Source organism: Melanotaenia boesemani, chromosome 21, assembly GCF_017639745.1.
Source record: "Melanotaenia boesemani isolate fMelBoe1 chromosome 21, fMelBoe1.pri, whole genome shotgun sequence".
Taxonomy (NCBI): domain Eukaryota; kingdom Metazoa; phylum Chordata; class Actinopteri; order Atheriniformes; family Melanotaeniidae; genus Melanotaenia; species Melanotaenia boesemani.
Genome location: NC_055702.1, coordinates 330,585 through 349,945, shown reverse-complemented (window position 1 = coordinate 349,945; position 19,361 = coordinate 330,585). Strand labels below are relative to the sequence as shown.

Sequence of the window (19,361 nt, the reverse complement as noted above, 5' to 3'; positions counted from 1 at the left end):
CGCAGCGGCTCAGTCATTGGCTGATTGATCCGCGAACTGAGTTTATCTCTGAGTAGAAGTAACAGTCCAGTTGGAGGAACTGGTCGGACCGCGACGTTACTGGTGTGTTGTTTTCAGTCAGAAAACATGGCTGACCTGTGAGCATGGAGGACCACGAGGTCTGATCAGGTTCCTCTGAGGGCCACATGGGCCATAAACATGATCCATTCACCATTAGTCCAGAACCAGGACTGGAGTTTAAGAACCAGGAACTGACACTCAGGTCCAGAAACTCGGGACGTGGACCAGACACTTAGGGCTGGACACTCAAGAGCGGACACTCAAGTCCGGAACAGGACACTCAGGCCCAGGACCAGACACTCAGGACTAGGACGAGACACTGAAGACTGGATACTCAGGACCGGACAGTCAGGACCAGGACCAGATACTCAAGATTGGACACTCAGGAGTGGACACTCAGGACCATGACCAAACACTCAGGACCAGGACCAGACACTAAGAACCAGGACTGGACTCACAGGACCAGGACCGGACACTTACCACCAGGCCCAGACACTCACGGCCAGGGCTGGACACTCAGGACCAGACACCTAGGACTGGACATTCAGGACCAGGATCATACACTCAGGACCAGGACCAGACACTCAGGACCAGGAACAGACACTCAGGATCAGACACTCAGGACTGGATACTTAGGACTGGAAAACCAGGACCAGGACCAGACACTCAGGATCAGACACTCAGGATCAGACACTCAGGACTGGATACTTAGGACTGGACATTCAGGACCAGGGCCATACACTCAGGACCAGACACTCAGGACCAGACACTCAGGATCAGACACTAAGGATCTGACACTCAGGACTGGATACTTAGGACTGGACATTCAGGACCAGGGCCATACACTCAGGACCAGACACTCAGGATCAGACACTCAGGACTGGATACTTAGGACTGGACATCCAGGACTGGGACCAGACACTCAGGATCAGACACTCAGGACCAGACACTCAGGATCAGACACTCAGGACCAGACACTCAGGATCAGACACTCAGGATCAGACACTCAGGACCAGACACTCAGGATCAGACACTGAGGAACAGAAACTCAGGACCGGATACTAACTGGTTTCTAACCAGTTCCATGTATGAACGTAGCGGCTGGTCTCTGGATCTGAGGTTGCTGCTGACGTTTGGAACATGTTTAAATCAAGTAGCACCAATCACACGCATCCCGTGTGATTGGATGAGGCGGGTTTTATGTGGGGAGACCTAAGCTCTGTCCTCATGTTCTTCCTACTATATTTACTACGACTCCTTGTCTGAACTAAGGCGGTAGGCTTGGTTCGGACACTGGTAGGGACATGAAACTGGTCCACAGAGCAGCTGGACCAGGGTCTACTGTACTCATGGCAGACGTTTGTTAGCAGAACCATGAAACTGAGGGGATAGAAAATCATTTTAATAAAGGATTTCTGGGATGAAGAGATCAGTATTCTCCCACTTGTTCTTTAATCCCTCAGAACAAGAATCCACTGCTCACCAACTTAATGAAGCCTTGAAGGAGAAGGTGACCATGAACAGAAACACCACCATCATCCTGGGAGCTCCTCAGCTGCTCAGAGCGTGATGTTCCAGGAAATGTTCACAATGTTAAACTCATTATGCTCCTGTTTCTGCAGGGATCCGCATCAAAGAAAACGTTTCATTTTAGTCTGGACAACATCATGTGAAGGTCAGATAAACCTTCCTCATCCTCTCCTCTCTCTAAACTACCTGCAGCCGTGATTCTGTCCCATGACGAAACAACATGATTCATGATGAGGACATGGCTTTGGCTCTGCGGCTGCTGGAGTTGCTGGATTTGGGTAGGGACATGTCCATCTCGTACCCACCCGAGTCTACACCCATGGGCTGGACCTTGTTGATGTTTACTGCTGAGATTCATCTGAGACCTGCAGGGGGACAGCAGATGTAAGCTAGCACTGATGTCAAGTCATTATAATAAAAACAATCAAATAAAATCCATGTGAAGGCTTTACTGTGTTCTACTATCAGCTGAGTGATGATGGAGTAAATGGTGCCCCCGCCCAGCTAGGCTCCATCGACCTCCTGAACACAGGAAGTGAAGCAGCTGCAAACTTTCTCTGTTTCTGAAAGTTTGTTGAGCTCGTTAAGCTGGGTCAGGTGATCTAAACGATCCAATCCCGTCACTAACGAGGAAACCGGGGAGGACATGCACACACCTTCCATCTGTTTAAAACATGAGGTAAACAAGCTGATTGGCTGATTAGATGAGGTGAAACAGGTCACACACACACAAAGGCAGAGCGGGCTGATGCTCTCCGATCCATACCAGGCCAATCGATAGGTCCGTTATTGATTAGCAGTAATGGAGAGCATCAGTCTGCAGGACGGAGCGGCTCGGTCACACTGATTTCACCATCCAGATTACAGCGTTCTGTCTCCAGCCCACATCCGGCAGTCCAGACCTCCTACCTGGGCCTCCAGCCCACATCCGGCAGTCCAGACCTCCTACCTGGGCCTTTGATTGTGACAGACCCAACCTGAACATCCTTTGTCCTGTATAATGAGTTCTATGCGGAATTTTGAATTGTATTAGTTGCATATTTGAATTTTTAGTCATTTTAAAGGTGTTTAAACATATTTGTGACCATTTATCTTTATTAAAGTTACTGGATAAGTCACCCTCCCATTTTGAAGTTGGAAGACAGATTGAGTCTTCTAGTTTAGATGATAGTCTATATGTTTTTGATAATAGCTTTGGGGCATTGAGATTCATGAATTCTGCCACCCTAATAGGTAGCTGTAAGTTTAATTGATTAATGGTATATTTTTTACATATAATAGATTTAAGCTGGTGATATTCTAAAAATGTTTTGCTACTGATTCCATATTGTGAAGTGAGAATATTAAATGACAAGAAGTTTCCATTTTCTATTATATGTTCTAACTGTTTTATTCCTTTAATTTTTCCATTGAGTGAAGCTAATCAGCTTTTTGTTTTGCAGGATGTCAGGTTGTTCCAGAGGGGTGTAAACTTACATGGAAAAAGTGAGGATTTGGTTATTTTTAGAAAATCCCACCAAGCCACTAAAGAGGAACTGATATTGATGCTTTTAAAACACTTATGTGTTTTCATGGTTGAGCTGATGAATGGCAGGTCAGAGATAAACACATCCTCACACAATGCTTGCTCTACATCTAACCACGATTCATCCAGACTGCTAGGTTTAAGCCATTTGGAGATATACTGCAGCTTGTTAGCTAAGAAAACACGATTAAAGTCGGGTAGCTCCAATCCGCCTCTATCTTTAGTCTGTTGTAAAGTTTTTAGACTGATACGTGATGGCTTGTTTTTCCATAAAAATTTAGATATATGTGAGTCCAGTGACTTAAACCAGCTGGAGGATGGTTTAGTGGGTATCACTGAAAACAGGTAGTTTACTTTAGATAGAACCATCATTTTTACTGTGGCAACCCTCCCCGTGAGTGATATGGGTAAGCGCCTCCACCGTGAGAGATCATCCTCTATTGCTTTAAATAGCTGGACATAATTTAGCTTTGTTAGTTCTGATAACCTGGGGGGAATGTTTATGCCTAGATATCTAATGTTTCCAGACTGTATTGTAGTATTGGGTGTGTTTTGTAGGTCACAGTTGATGGGCATAATAATAGTCTGTGTCATCCGGACCAGGACCATCTGGACCTGGACTATCCAGACCAGGACCAGGACCTGGAGCTTCATAGTTTATTATTAGTGTTTGTGATTATAGTTATAATCATTATTGTTAATAACATTTATGTTGTAGGATAATTATTGATTGATAACCGATTCCTTCCTCCATAGAAAACGCAGTGGTCTGATTGGCTAATGGAAGCCACTCAGGATATTTTCCTGTAATCTGTCATATTATGCCATGCACTTCTATTAACAACAAATCAGAAGTTATTTTTGTGACGTGACGTTTTATTTGGGCGCTTAGTAGGAGCTGAAAATACTCAGTACTTTTGAAAGTACTTTTTTATTTGATGTGTTTGCCAAAATGACTTCAGTAAGAGGTAAAAAATGTGAAATAAATTCTCCATTTTCCACCATGAAACTGTTCTAAAGGTTCTCTGGTTTAGTTTCCAGGAACTTGAATTAGACCAGTTCCTGTTTCCCAACAGACCAACAAGCAGTCGGTCCAGTACTACACTAGTAAAGTAAAAGTACAGGAAATTTACTCTGATTACTTCCAGCGACAGAAACTGCTTCTTCTGCAGAATCTCAGACTAGAAGCAAAGAGACGGAGCAGCAAAGGAAAGAAGGAGGTGATGCTGGAGGAGGGGAGCTCCTACCGCTGCCACGGCAACCGGAGCTCCCTGCTCTCCATCAGGTCCTCAGGGAAACCCCTGTGCTCAGTGTGTGTGTGTGTGTGTGTGTGTGTGTGTGTGTGTGTGTGTGTGTGTGTGTGTGTGTGTATTGCAGGACGTCAGACTGTGTTTCTGCTTCTCTGCAGCTTCACTTTACAGCAAATAAATAAAATCCAAGTTTTTACTCATGATTACATTTCCCAACATTCTGTCTCATCCCCCACCTTGTCCTCCGTCTTGTCCTTTGTCTCACCCCCTGTCTTTCCCCCGTCTCATCCTCTGTCTAGTCCCCCGTCCCGTCCCGTCTTGTGGTCTGTCTCGTCCCCCATCTCGTCCCCTGTCTCGTCCCTCGTTTCATCCCCCATCTCGTCCCCTGTCTTGTCCCTGGTCTCGTCCTCCGTCTCGGATTTGAGCCGTTTTACAGATTGAGACTGGAAACATTTGAAGCTTCAAACCGACTTTATTCACTGTGAGGAAACCACCTCAGAACCAAAATCAGGTGCAGCTGATTGGACGTCAGCTTTGATTGACAGTTCCATAAATTTGCGAAGACTTTTTTTTCATACATAATGATGGATGTTCGGTGTGTCACCACATACACGCACACACGTCTAAAACTGCATGAAGACGACATGACGACATTTATACAAAAACAATCTCATATAAATACAGTATTTGTATTCTGTATAATACAAAAACAGGTTGCCATGGTGATGGCAGGGGCGTGTCTTCAACCACAGGTGACGTAGAAATACTGAAACAGGAAAAATCACAAAACCACAGTTAAAACGGGGGGTGGGGTGGGGGGGGGGGGGGGGTGCAGTGGGAGGGGCTTAGGTTAAACAGATACCTCTGAACAGGAAGATGGACAGTCACAGTAGCCTATCAGGATGCAGGATTTGTTTTTACAGTAAAAGCATTTAGAAAAACAGATAAGGGGGCGGGGCTGAGCTGGTTGAGGGCGGGGTTAGCAGAGACAAAAAGATAAATATTATTTCTGTTTTTTATGATGTTTTTTTATGCTTTTTACTCTTTGTGCTTCAACTATCTGAGTTTAAGAAGAGATTAAAGGCCTCAGAGGTCCTGAATCCTGTGTCAAGAACCTGGATCCAGGACCCTGGTCCAGACCCTGGGTCTGGAAATTGGAATCCCACATCTTCAGTGGGAGGAGCCAATCAGGAAGAAGAAAGAAAGAAAGAAAGAAAGAAAGAAAGAAAGAAAGAAAGAAAGAAAGAAAGAAAGAAAGAAAGAAAGAAAGAAAGAAAGAAAGAAAGAAAGAAAGAAAGAAAGAAAGAAAGAAAGAAAGAAAGAAAGAAAGAAAGAAAGAAAGAAAGAAAGAAAGAAAGAAAGAAAGAAAGAAAGAAAGAAGGTCTGCATGGACTGGAACGGACGGATGCTCCGTGTTGGGAAGTTTAGCTTTTTCCTCTTACGAAGCTTTAAATCTTTTCTCCTGACATTCCTCAAAAATAAAAACATGGAGCAACGTTCCTTCATCTCAGCGTAGGAAGAAAACTGCTCACTCCTTCCTCTCGTCCTGGAATCCGGAATCTTCCATGTTTCTTCTGTAGGATGTGGACCAGCTGAGATCCATCTGGATTCAGGTACCACTGATGTCATTAAGGTGCGACCTGGCAGCAGCGTTTGACCAATCAGGGATGAGCAAAGTTCTTTTGATTCTAATTTCTTATATCTGAGGCCTCTGATCTCCCTTTCAAGCAAAATTACATCACAAGTAGAGGAAGTGATGTCATAACGAAAGTGTGATATCACATATTTAAATAAAGAAACTAAACCCCCAAACATAGAAAAGAACAGTTGCAGAGCTGAAGTAAAAAACATTTTGTCCAATCACGTGACAGACAGCCATCTGACTGGTTGGCTGCTGTCCGAGGCCCCGCTTTCTGAGGTCACAGGCCCCTCCCCCTCCGAGGTGATTGGTGCTTGTGGCTGGGGGAGAGGAGAGACGTGATGGAGAAGGAAGCTTTTCTACATGGGAGGAACGACGAGGCCGGACATGGCTGCAGCAGGAGGAGGAGAAGCAGCAGATCAAAAAAAGAAAAGAGGAAGAAGATGAAGATAAAAAAAGAAGAGGAAGAAGAAGAAGGAGAAAAGAAAATTAATGTAAACCTGTTTGAAAAATCCATACAAATCAGAGCGACAACAATGGAAGAAAAATCCCAGTGTTGTTTCATCACCATGACAACAGCTGTGTGTATCAGCTGATCAGTATTTCCAGAGCTTGGTTCTTGGTTGGACCTCATCATGGTTCAGGGGTCTGTCTTCAGTCCAGAACGGGTGAAGAACCAGAAGCACAGGGTCCTTCTTCTTATTTATGTGTCTAAGTGTTAACGTTCAGTTCTGTTTGGTTTTTCTTTGTTTCTTTACTGGATCTAGTTTTTCTATTACTGTAAACAAACAGATTTGACATTGATTGATAGGAATGTTGAAGACAATTGATGATGTCACTTCCTGCAGGATCGGTTCTTCAGAATTTTACTGGCTTTGGCTTCTGCTGGAGTTTGAACCCCCGACTGGATTTACTGGGTTTACTGGTGCGTGGGCGCACACACCGAACACACTGGCTCGTGGCCTTTCTGGCGAGTGAGGCGGAGAGCAGCATGAATATTTAACGCTGGACAAACCTCTCTGTCAGAAACAGTGAAATCACACACGGACTGCTGAGTGTGTGTGTTTAGGGGATGTTTCTGTGGGTCGTGGTGAATAAAACATGGATTGAACTGTCACTCTTCATGCAGGACTAACAGCTTTCCCACCAACGGCGGACTCATGCTTTCCAGCACATTTCAGATGAAACTCAGATTGGCGTCTGAAACTTTAATTATTTATTTTATTTTTTTATTGCTGATATAAAATGTCATTTATTTTATTAAATTAATTTACTGATCATTCTAAAAGGGTCGCAGGTAAGCTGGAGCCTATCCCAGCACTAACAAGGGATAGGCAGGTACACCTGGACAGGTCACCAGTCCATCGCAGGGCCAACACATAGGGACAAACAACCATCCGCACACACACACACACACTCCAAGGAGAATTTAGAGTCATCAGATAACCTGTCTTTGGACAGTGGGAGGAAGCTGGAGTACTGGGAGAGAACCCATGCCTACATGGGGAGAAATAACTACTTAAAATGTAAATAAAACTGAATCTCATCAGCGTAATTTATTCCCAGTAAGACAAGTTTATTTCTACATTTCACATAAAACATTAGCAGCATCACATTCGGAGCAAAGAAAGTTTTCAGCAGCAACAAACAGCAGAATCCCAATGAAACGACAAACAATATTAAAATGATGAAAAGCAGCTAAACAACAGCAGCAGATTCCTGCAGAGACGATGAGAACCAAATGTTGAACCTGGATTTAAACTTTCATCTCCTTCAGCACAAAAGCTACATGCTGCTGCTCCAGGTTTACTCTGGACCCTGGTCTGGTCCCTGGTCTGGACTCTGGTGTGGACTAGTAGTCCAGAGTCTCTGGATCTCAGAGCTCTGCCAGGTTTACATTCTCTGAATGGATCACAGATGGATTCTGGGCCTAAACCGTTCTGGGATGTAAACCATCAGAAGGGATTTTTTTTTATTTTTTACCTTTATTTAACCAGGAAGTCCCATTGAGATTCAGAATCTCTTTAACAAGAAAGACCTGGCCAAAGTAGCTGCCAAATACAGGATTAAACAGGATTAAAGCTATTCTGGGACTAACTGGAAACCAGTATAAACTGGAAACCAGTAAAAAGATGTTATAACCGGTGTGATGTGTTCAGATCTCTTAGTCCTGGTTAAAACTCCAGCAGCAGCATCTGGATGAGCTGCAGATGTTTACTGGTCTTACTGGGAAGTCCTGTTAAAAGACCAGTACAGTAATCCAGTCTACTGGAGATGAATGCATGGATGAGTTTCTCCTGGTCTTTCTGGGAAACTAAACTTTTAATTCTGTTGATGTTTCTGAGCTGGTAAAAAGCTTCTTAGTGAAGCTTTGATGTGGCTGCTGAAAGTCGGGTCTGAGTCTATCAACACTCCAAGGTTACCAACTTGGTCGGTGGTTTTAAGAGCCCGAGTCTCCAGGTGTTTACCAATGCTGACCCTCTTCTCTTTCTACCAAACAGAATAATCTCAGTTTTGTCTTCATTTAATTGTAGGAAATTCTCCTTCATCCAGGTGTTTATTTGCTCCAGACTCTGACACAGTAAGTCTGCTGGGCTGCAGTCGTCTGGTGACAGAGACATAAAGTTGTGTATCATCTGCATAACTTTGATAATTAATTTTAAAGTTCTGTAATATCTGACCCAAAGGGAGCATGTACAAGTTGAACAGAAGAGGTCCAAGGACTGACCCCTAGGGGACTCCACAAGTCATGGCCACTAACTCCGGCCTTTTAAACAGGACCTGGACCAGTTAAGGACCGCTCCAGAAAGTCCAACCTAGTTTTCCAGCCTGTGCAACTAGTAGAAGATAAAAATCTGAAGATGAAACTTTGATGATATGTTTCACCATGTGATGAAAATATGAGCTGATAGTGAATCTGATGCAGCAACATGTCTGGAAAAAATTGAAACAGGAGCAACAAAAGGCTGGAAAAGTACCTGGTACAAACCAGAAACACCTGGAGGAACATTGGACAACTAACCAGATTACCTGGCAGCAGGTCAGTAACAATACTGGGTATAAAAGGAGCATTTCAAGAGGCAGAATCTCTCAGATGGAAAGATGGACAGAGCTTCTCCAATCTGAGACAAACTGGATCTAAAACTGTGGAACAATTTCACAAAAATGTTCCTCAGACTTTGAAGATCCACCATCTACAGTGTAGAATATCACCAGAAGATTCAGGGAATCAGAAGGAATCTCTGTGTACATGGGACAAGGCTGGATGCTGGTGATCTTCTGTGTTAAAAGCAGACATGACTCTCTACTGGAAACCACTGCATGGAGTCAGGAAGACTTCCAGAAACCACCGTCTGTGAACACAGTTCACCCTGAAACTCACAAATGCAGAATAAAGCTCCATCATGCAGAGAAGAAGCCAGATGTGAACAGGATCCAGAACCAGCACCACCTTCTCTGGACCAAAGCTCATTTAAAATGGTCAGAGGCAAGTGGAAACCTGGATGAAAATGTGAACTAGTTTGTGGAAAGCATGGACAGCGTGTCCTGCAGACTAAAGAGGAGAGGGAGCATCCATTATCTCTGATGGTACAGTGATAGGAGTCTTTGTTTACTTTATTATTTTTTGATCAGGTTTTTTTTATTTATTCATGTAGAATTTAGTTTTACAGATGGTTGTTTTTAGGTAGGATCAGTTAAGGAGGTGCGGTTTTACCTTGAAGCCCGTTAGCATTGTTGGTAGAACAGTTGGGAGGAGGTGAAGCTGGTGGCCGGACAACAGGAGCAAATGCGCTCTTCTGTTTGACGGCAGTAGAAAAGGAGAAAACGCCGTGTGAGGAGTTACAATTGGAGACGGCCATGGTGGGACTGGAGGGGATGACTGGAACAGAAACAGAGCTATTTGAACAGACGTTACATGAACAGATGTTACATGAACATGTGTAAGGTGAACAAATGTAACGTGAACAGATGTAATGTGAACAGACGTTACATGAACAGACGTTACGTGAACAGACGTTACGTGAACAAATGTAACGTGAACAGATGTAATGTGAACAGACGTTAAGTGAACAAACGTTACATGAACAAATGTAACGTGAACAAATGTAACGTGAACAGATGTAATGTGAACAGACGTTACGTGAACAGACGTTACGTGAACAAATGTAACGTGAACAAATGTAACGTGAACAGATGTAATGTGAACAGATGTTACGTGAAGAGACGTTACGTGAACAAATGTAACGTGGACAAATGTAACGTGAACAGACAATACATGAGTACACGCTACATGAACAGATGTAACTTGAACAGATGTAACTTGAACAGATGTAACGTGGACAAATGTAATGTGAACAGACGTTACATGAGCAGATGTTATGTAAGGAGATGTTAACGTGAACAGACATTATGTGAAGAGATGTTACATGAACATGCGTAACGTGAACAAATGTAACGTGAAAAGATGTAATATGAACAGATGTAACGTGAACAGATGTAATATGAACAGACGTAAGATGAACAGCTGTTACATGAACAGACATTATGTGAACAGACGTAATGTGAACAAATATAACATGAACAAATGTAACGTGAACCGACGTTACGTGAGCAGACGTTACATGAGCAGATGTAACGTGAACAAATGTAACATGAACCGACGTCATGTGAACCGACGTTACATGAGCAGATGTAACGTGAATAGACGTTACATGAGTACACGCTACGTGAACAAATGTAACGTGAACAAATGTAACGTGAACAGACATTACGTGAGCAGACGTTACATGAGCAGATGTAACGTGAACAAATGTAACATGAACCGACGTCATGTGAACCGACGTTACATGAGCAGATGTAAGGTGAACAAATGTAACGTGAACAGACGTTACGTGAACAGATGTAACGTGAATAGACGTTACATGAGTACACGCTACGTGAACAAATGTAACGTGAACAAATGTAACGTGAACAGACGTTACGTGAGCAGACGTTACATGAATAGATATAACGTGAACAAATGTAACACCAACAGATGTTACTTAGGGTTAGAGAGTATTTACCTTGATACTTACTGCCGTACGGCGAGTTGCCAGACGACCCATTCAGGAAACCTGGAGATGTCGCCACTCCGAGGTTCGGCATACCAGCATTCCCGTAGCCATTCATACTGTTGCTGACAGTGTTGCCATAGTTACTCTGTTGGGGGGTGGAACTCGGTACGTATCCACGTGGTGACACGCTGCTGGTGTTTCGACTGTAACCAACTGAAAGAGAAATACATTGGAGTTCTAAAAACGGGTCCTCTCACTCAACAGAAACTCTTCATTTCATTTCTAAAGCTGACGTAGGTACAAAAACCGGCGTACACCAAATATAGTTAACTTTTGGGATTTGTAAAAACCTAACATTCCTCCCTCCATGCAAACTCTGACCACGGCATACGCACAGAATCTGGGAAAATGAGAAACGACGACACAAACGATCCATAATAAAATCAAGGAGATGATGAGGTGGAGAGTCTGCTAACATTTACCAGTCAATAAAAGAAGATGTGGAAAAAAAGCTTTGGTCATTTATTCTGAGATCCAGCAGAGTGGGACAGACTAGAGGTCTAGAAGTGATGCAATGCTTATGAAATACACAAGAAGTGGATTTCATTTATTTATTTATTCTTACACAGTCCTTTTATAATTGGTGTCCCAGTTTCCATCAGGACAGTCTCCATTTCATGCAGCTCCTTGTCCACCTGGTAAATAGCGGTGATGGTTCCCTCTACACCTGCTGGACTCCCTCTGAGGACAGAGGTGCTGCGGTGCTGGGTGGAGTCTCTGGCCTCACCCTCTCCACCCACAGCTGCAGCCCCGCCCACCCAGCTGGAGCCCCGCCCACCCAGCTGGAACACCAAGGAACTATAAAGAAATATTATTATTTAACACTAAATATTAATAATACTAATATTAATGATACTAAATATTAATAATATTATTATATTATGGTATACATTATATTATCTGGTAGCACCAGTCTCAGATGTATCTGTACATGTTTATTTTATAAATTAAAACCAAAGACTACATTATCGCCATCATTACTGTCATCTAGCAGCTTTTCTCAACAACAATCTACTGTGGGCTGCAACGTCTTACTGAAGGTCCCACCTGGAAGGTGTTACTGTTCACCCCTGTCCGTACATTCCGACTCCTCTGGTGTTTCTTCCCTTCTGCCACTGTGATGACAGCGTCTCCACCTGCTGCCACTATTCTGTCTTTCTGACACCAGTAATGTCCACGCCGTGTCCACCAGTTACACATTTTTACCTTTTCCAACGTGCTACATCAGGATCTCTGTCTCACACCCCGAAAAATTCCACTTCTTCCCTCTTTTTCCCTCCCAAGCCGTCATGCAAATGATGTGATGAATATGTATTACAGGCGTCCACCTGACCATTTATAGCCACCATGTGGGCGGGGCAAGGTGCTCCCTCACCTGCGCCGCTTTAGAGTTTATTGCATAGGACGTGTTTGCGCAGACTTTTAGAAATTTGAAAGTTGAAGTGCTCCGCATTTCTTTTTTGCGTTGCAGGTGCCACCTGTAGTTTGCTTTGCTATACTATAGTTTTATAAATGAGGCCCCTGGACCTGTGGTCTGATCTGGTTTCTGGATGATCTGGTGGATCTGCATGAGCTGCTTCAGAACCAGAACTGATTTTATCTTTTTCCTGCTGATCATATGATTATCAGTGTTGGAGCTTGTAAACTGTTTCTCTGCAGGACTCATGACTGACCTTGTGTTGTCTCGGAGACGTTGACGGCCAGCTGTCCACTGAAGGAGTTCAACCCCATCATGCCGTGTGAGGTGGTGTTGCCTATTGACGGGATCTGGTTGTGGTTCCTGGGAACGCTGTAGAGAGCTTCAGCAATGTCTGCTGCCCGCTTCAAAATTATTTCCTGCAGCAATGAAAGACACCCGAGTCACACCTGCGTAGTCTGAAGCTGTGATTGGTTGCCATGTGGTTACGTAACTGGCCTGATTCAGTATCAGTGACTCTGCAGCAGGCTGTAATTAGTGATTAAAAAAAACTGTTAATTAGATCAGCAGATCTTTGTAATGGAAACGGTGACTTACAGGATTTAGTTCAGGTAATTATTGATCTTGTTTGTGATTCTTTTCATCTTGTCTGTTTTCGTAACTGGTGACTCCTGTCATCTGATGACTCATTGATGGCTTTGACCAGGGGCGTTGCTCAGGTCACATTTTTATCTAGAACTGCTGTTTATCAATGGGGACAAAACCAAAGACCTCCTATACCAGGACACAGACCTCCTCTACCGGGACATAGACCTCCCATAATGGGACATGCACCTCCGATACCAGGGTCTGTCTGGTATAACAGGAAGTCTAGGATGCCTCTGCTTGGGATTGGTCTGCACGAGGCACTGTGATGCTGGTCTGAATTAGGTTACCCTGAATGCAGTTCAGTTTAACAGGACAAATACACTGTTCAGGTTGTTTTACGTTGGGTTGCACATGCATGACGTGACAACATGCTATCAAACCTGCATGTGCACACACACATACACACAGGTCTAGTGAAGCGACAGCATAACCTTGAACAGAGATCGGACGCTGTAAACGAATGTAAATCCACCTGTAGTCATAATAACAGCTCTGTGTGTGAGATTAACTCCTGGGTCAAGAAGCGTGTCAGAGCCGGTCAGGAAGGCTGGGGGGATAAAGAGGAGTGGGAGGAAGAGGGGGAAGAGGAAGCTTCATCTGGAGATGCATTCAGGAAGGTAACAAGGTTTGAAGGATGAGAAAACTTTGAGATGAAACTGATCAATGCTCAATAGACCTGCCAACAAACATACTGTTTTATCTATATTCAAAATGATTGAAATAAATTAATGAAATGAATGAATGCATGAATGACAGAGGAAGAGATTAAAAGCAAGGAAATAAAATCAAAAGAATTGCAAAATACACAAAGAACGGACTCAGTCTAAAATATTCAGCTAATCTGTCACCTACTATTTTAAATTTAACTCTGTTCCTATGTTATACTTCCTGTGTTATACTTCCTGTGTTATACTTCCTGTGTTATACTTCCTGCGTTATACTTCCTACTGTGTTATACTTCCTGTGTTATACTTCCTATGTTACACTTCCTATGTTACACTTCCTGTGTTATACTTCCTGTGTTATACTTCCTGTGTTATACTTCCTGCGTTATACTTCCTATGTTACACTTCCTATGTTACACTTCCTGTGTTATACTTCCTATGTTATACTTCCTGTGTTATACTTCCTGTGTTATACTTCCTGTGTTATACTTCCTGTGTTATACTTCCTATGTTACACTTCCTATGTTATACTTCCTGTGTTATACTTCCTGTGTTATACTTCCTGTGTTATACTTCCTGCGTTATACTTCCTATGTTACACTTCCTATGTTACACTTCCTGTGTTACACTTCCTATGTTATACTTCCTGTGTTATACTTCCTGTGTTATACTTCCTGTGTTATACATCCTGTGTAATACTTACTGTGTTATACTTCCTGTGTTATACTTCCTATGTTACACTTCCTATGTTACACTTCCTGTGTTATACTTCCTGTGTAATACTTCCTGTGTTATACTTCCTGTGTTACACTTCCTGTGTTATACTTCCTGTGTTATACTTCCTGTGTTGTACTTCCTGTGTTGTACTTCCTATGTTGTACTTCCTGTGTTACACTTCCTGTGTTACACTTCCTGTGTTACACTTCCTGTGTTATACTTCCTGTGTTATACCGCTCTTCCTGTGTTATACTTCCTGTGTTGTACTTCCTGTGTTACACTTCCTGTGTTACACTTCCTGTGTTATACTTCCTATGTTACACTTCCTATGTTACACTTCCTGTGTTATACTTCCTGTGTTACACTTCCTGTGTTATACTTCCTGTGTTATACCGCTCTTCCTGTGTTATACTTCCTGTGTTATACTTCCTGTGTTATACTTCCTGTGTTACACTTCCTGTGTTACACTTCCTGTGTTGTACTTCCTGTGTTACACTTCCTGTGTTACACTTCCTGTGTTACACTTCCTGTGTTACACTTTCTGTGTTACACTTTCTGTGTTATACTTCCTGTGTTATACTTCCTGTGTTATATTTTCTGTGTTATATTTTCTGTGTTATACTTCCTGTGTTATACCGCTCTTCCTGTGTTATACTTCCTGTGTTATACTTCCTGTGTTACACTTCCTGTGTTACACTTCCTGTGTTATACTTCCTGTGTTGTACTTCCTGTGTTACACTTCCTGTGTTATACTTCCTGTGTTATACTTCCTGTGTTACACTTCCTGTGTTACACTTCCTGTGTTATACTTCCTGTGTTGTACTTCCTGTGTTACACTTCCTGTGTTACACTTCCTGTGTTACACTTCCTGTGTTATACTTCCTGTGTTACACTTCCTGTGTTATACTTCCTGTGTTATACCGCTCTTCCTGTGTTATACTTCCTGTGTTATATTTTCTGTGTTATATTTTCTGTGTTATATTTTCTGTGTTATATTTTCTGTGTTATACTTCCTGTGTTATACTTCCTGTGTTATATTTTCTGTGTTATATTTTCTGTGTTATATTTTCTGTGTTATACTTCCTGTGTTATACCGCTCTTCCTGTGTTATACTTTCTGTGTTATACTTCCTGTGTTATACTTCCTGTGTTATATTTTCTGTGTTATATTTTCTGTGTTATACTTCCTGTGTTATATTTTCTGTGTTATATTTTCTGTGTTATACTTCCTGTGTTATACTTCCTTCCTTATACGTCAATTTTAGTGAAGAAATACAACTCTGAAGCAAGTTAATGTTCTTAGACGCGTACAAAAAAGTTATTTTTCCTTCATTTATTCACAAACGTGATCACACCTACACGCTAGGAAGAAGCAAGGAATTCAGCATTAATAAACGTGGTGCGCCACCATCTACGCCGGACAAAACGGCTAATACGAAAAAGAAAAGGCCTGTGGAAGATGTCCAGGAGGAAAATGCGACCAGCAAGAAAATTCTAGAAGCGGTCAATAAGCTAGCAGACAGAGTTGACGTTTAGCAAAGGAAAATGGAAGAACCTAACAGAAAAATGGAGGACAATTCGAGCCAGCTCGTTGTACTCCGCGAAGAAGTTATCAAGTATCAGAAAAAAACAACTGATTTAAAGCAACAAGTGGACAAACTAAATGGAGAGATCAAAGAGCTAAAGGAAAGATGCGTGAAGCAAGATAGATACAAAAGAAGATGGAATCTCCGGGTGAAAGTCCTGAGAGAAAAAGAAAATGAAGATACCAGGGCTGTAGTGATTTCACTTCTCACAAAGATCGCTCCAGGGGTGCCATGGAATATGGATGATATGGTGGACTCTATCCATCGTCTGGGAGGAAGGAACGCAATCGTACGAGGCAGAAACGAAATATGGAGGCTGTCTAAAGATTGTGATGTTTGCAAACGAGCTAATGTCAGATTTGCAGAGGATTTGTCTAAAGAGGACAGAGCTTTGAGAGAAAGACTGTGGCCAAAGATTAAAGAGGCTCGGGAGCAGAAGAAGAGGGCATCCATTCGGCTTCATTGAAGACGTGCAGATTTTTGCTTAGAGAGACTCAAGAGATCTCCAGCAGATTAAAGCATCAATGAGACACTAAAGGTTTGGTTAGTGGGGCCAGTACAAATACATATATATCGTTTTCTACTTGACTAAGGGTATAATCCGTTATTAAGCAGGTTATTGTTAATTTTCTGTTATTCACCTGCAAGATTTATTTGTATGAATCATTTAAAACATTCTCTTTCTTTTATTTCTTTAAATACCAGGGGGTTTAAGGACAGTATTAAGAGAAAGGCTATTTTTTTGTTTTGTAAAGGGAAAAGAGCACAATGTGTATTTCTATAAGAAACTCATTCTTGTGAAGATGATACAAATTTCTGGAGAAATCAATGGGGGGATACAATTTTATTCAGTCATGGTACAAATAAGTCAGCTGGTGTGGCCATTTGTTTAAACAATTGCCCAGGAAATATCATAAGGTCACTGGATTGCTGCAGTGTTGAACGTAGATGGAATTTCACTGATTATTATAAATATTTATGGTTACAATCGGGATTATAAGAACAAAATTTTATTGGAAAAAATTTCGGATCTCATAAGGAAACTAGAATCAAAATTCAGGACTGATTATGTTGGGAGGAGATTAAATTGTGTTCCTGATGAATGGTCCGACAGATTCCCTACAAAGTATTCAAATCATCAGTATAATCAAAATATTGCAAATCTCTGTAAAAACACCTCTTTGATTGATGTTTGGAGGCAGGCGAACCCTACAGAAAGTCAGTTCTCATGGATTAGGCCCAGTGGAAGTTATAAGTCAAGAATTGATTTTTGGCTAGTGACCCAAGAAATCTTAAAGTATGTCTCACAAGCTAATATAAATAAAATGGGAATTTTTAAGATATAAGGTTAGAGAGTATTCCATTAGTTATGGCAGAGAGAAATGTAGAGAACTTAAGGAACAAGAAAGACAATTAATTCATGACATCAGTATACTCTGTAAAAATATTCGATCAACAGAAGCTGATAAGAGTAAACTTATAGAACTACAATCTAAATTAGATGAAATGTATCAGAAAAAAGCCCAAGGTGCATTTATTCGCTCCGAAGCTAAATGGATTGAAGAAGGAGAGAAAAATAATTCATCTTTTAGTCGTTTAGAAAAGATAAGACAAGGAAGAAATGCAATTACTGTTCTAAATTCAGGAAACAATACCAACCCAAAGAAATTTCGAATCACCTATTTACACACTATCATAAGTTTACGCTTCAGAGTCCAAAACCAATTCCGAAACATTTTTTTAAGATGGTCAAACCATTTATTAGACAAATTGATCAAGATTTAAAATTTATTTGTGAGGCTGAACTTAAAATAGAGGAGCTGGATACAGCAGCAAAGAAAATTGCGCCTGGAAAATCACCGGGACACTGAAGCAAAGTTTTATCAGTTCTTCTGGTCAGATTTAAGGGAATTACTCTACGACGTACTGCTGGAGTGTTTACAGAATAAAACGTTAAGGTTTGATCATCTGATACCAAAACCAAATAAAGATAAAACAATTACTGAACATTTAAGACCAATCACTTTACTAGATTTAGATTATAACATTTTCACACAGGCCTTGGCTACAAAATTAAAAAGTGGAACACATACAATCATAAATGAAACTCATAACAACATCCGCATTGTTTTAGACGTGTTAGATTATAGTCACCTAATAGAAGATGATGGTATTATCCTGTTTCTAGATTTTTTTAAAGCTTTTGACATGATAGAACATTTTATTTTACAGTCACTACAAAGTTTTGGTTTTGGTGACAGATTTACCAAAATTATCTCAATGTTGTACAAGGATATAAGACGTACTATTTTACTTCAGTCAGGGACTACAAGAAGATTTGATATTAAAAGAGGAATTCGACAAGGAGATCCAATCAGCCCTCTTCTCTTCATTTTAGGAACAGAGATGTTATCTCTCTATACAAAGAACAATAATACTGTAAGGCCACTGAACGGCCTCTGTTCTTAAAGAAAGATGATCAGATGCCTGAAGCATTAAAAGCTATTTCCTTTTTTTCTGGAGCATCGGGATTAAAACTGAATATGAAAAAATGTGAGATCTTAGCCATGGAAATACTTCTCCCTTGATTTATCACATACCTGTAAAAAACAAAGTAAAATATTTGGGGATTAATATTAATAAAGAGTTTAGAGACCAAGAGAAAACAAATATTCAACCTGTGATACAAAAAAATCAAAGAATCTTTAATAGTTGGCTTCAAAGAAATAAGGATCTTCTTAACTAAAATGGAAGGAATTTCAAGATGAATCTATCCAACCTTAAATATATCAAAGTATAAAAAGGATTTAACCAGATACACCACAATTTCATCTGGAATAACAAACAACCTTCGATCAGAAAAAGTGACGCGGTGCTTCCAGCAGCAGAGGAGGGATGAACGTTACTGATTTCCAGCTCATGAATGCAACCATTAAATTAAAATGGCTGCAGCTGTTCATTAAAAACGAGGAAAGTCTGTGGTTTAGTTTCCCTGCACATTTGTTGGAGGAATTAAATTTCTTTTCAAATGTGATTTTGATCCCCTGAATCCTAATACTGAAGTATTATTATATTGGAAAATGTTATACAAACACAACTTCACCCCACAAAATACGATCATTTGGAATAACAAATTCATTCTACACCAGAGGAAAACATTATACTGTAGAGCCTGGGAGGAAAAGGGAGTCTGGAGTTTTACTCATTTATT

General features: G+C 41.4%; 1 protein-coding gene across 7 annotated transcripts in view; it reads right to left on the bottom strand.

The window, feature by feature from the left end:
- Positions 1-1,468: 1,468 nt before the first annotated feature.
- Positions 1,469-19,361, bottom strand: part of LOC121632755 (transcription factor COE3-like) — a 76,372-nt gene continuing 58,479 nt past the window's right edge. For 3 of the 7 annotated variants that reach the window (XM_041974473.1, XM_041974475.1, XM_041974474.1), the window contains 4 exons: positions 12,792-12,954; positions 11,068-11,271; positions 9,720-9,884; positions 5,724-6,395 (listed from right to left, as the gene is read on the bottom strand). In XM_041974473.1, coding sequence (XP_041830407.1) covers positions 6,364-6,395; positions 9,720-9,884; positions 11,068-11,271; positions 12,792-12,954 — 564 coding nt within the window. In that variant the 3' untranslated portion in view covers positions 5,724-6,363. Of the gene's footprint in view, positions 1,956-5,723; positions 6,396-9,719; positions 9,885-11,067; positions 11,272-12,791; positions 12,955-19,361 lie in introns of those variants that run through there. The other 4 variants (XM_041974476.1, XM_041974477.1, XM_041974479.1 and 1 more) reach the window with 3 other exon arrangements.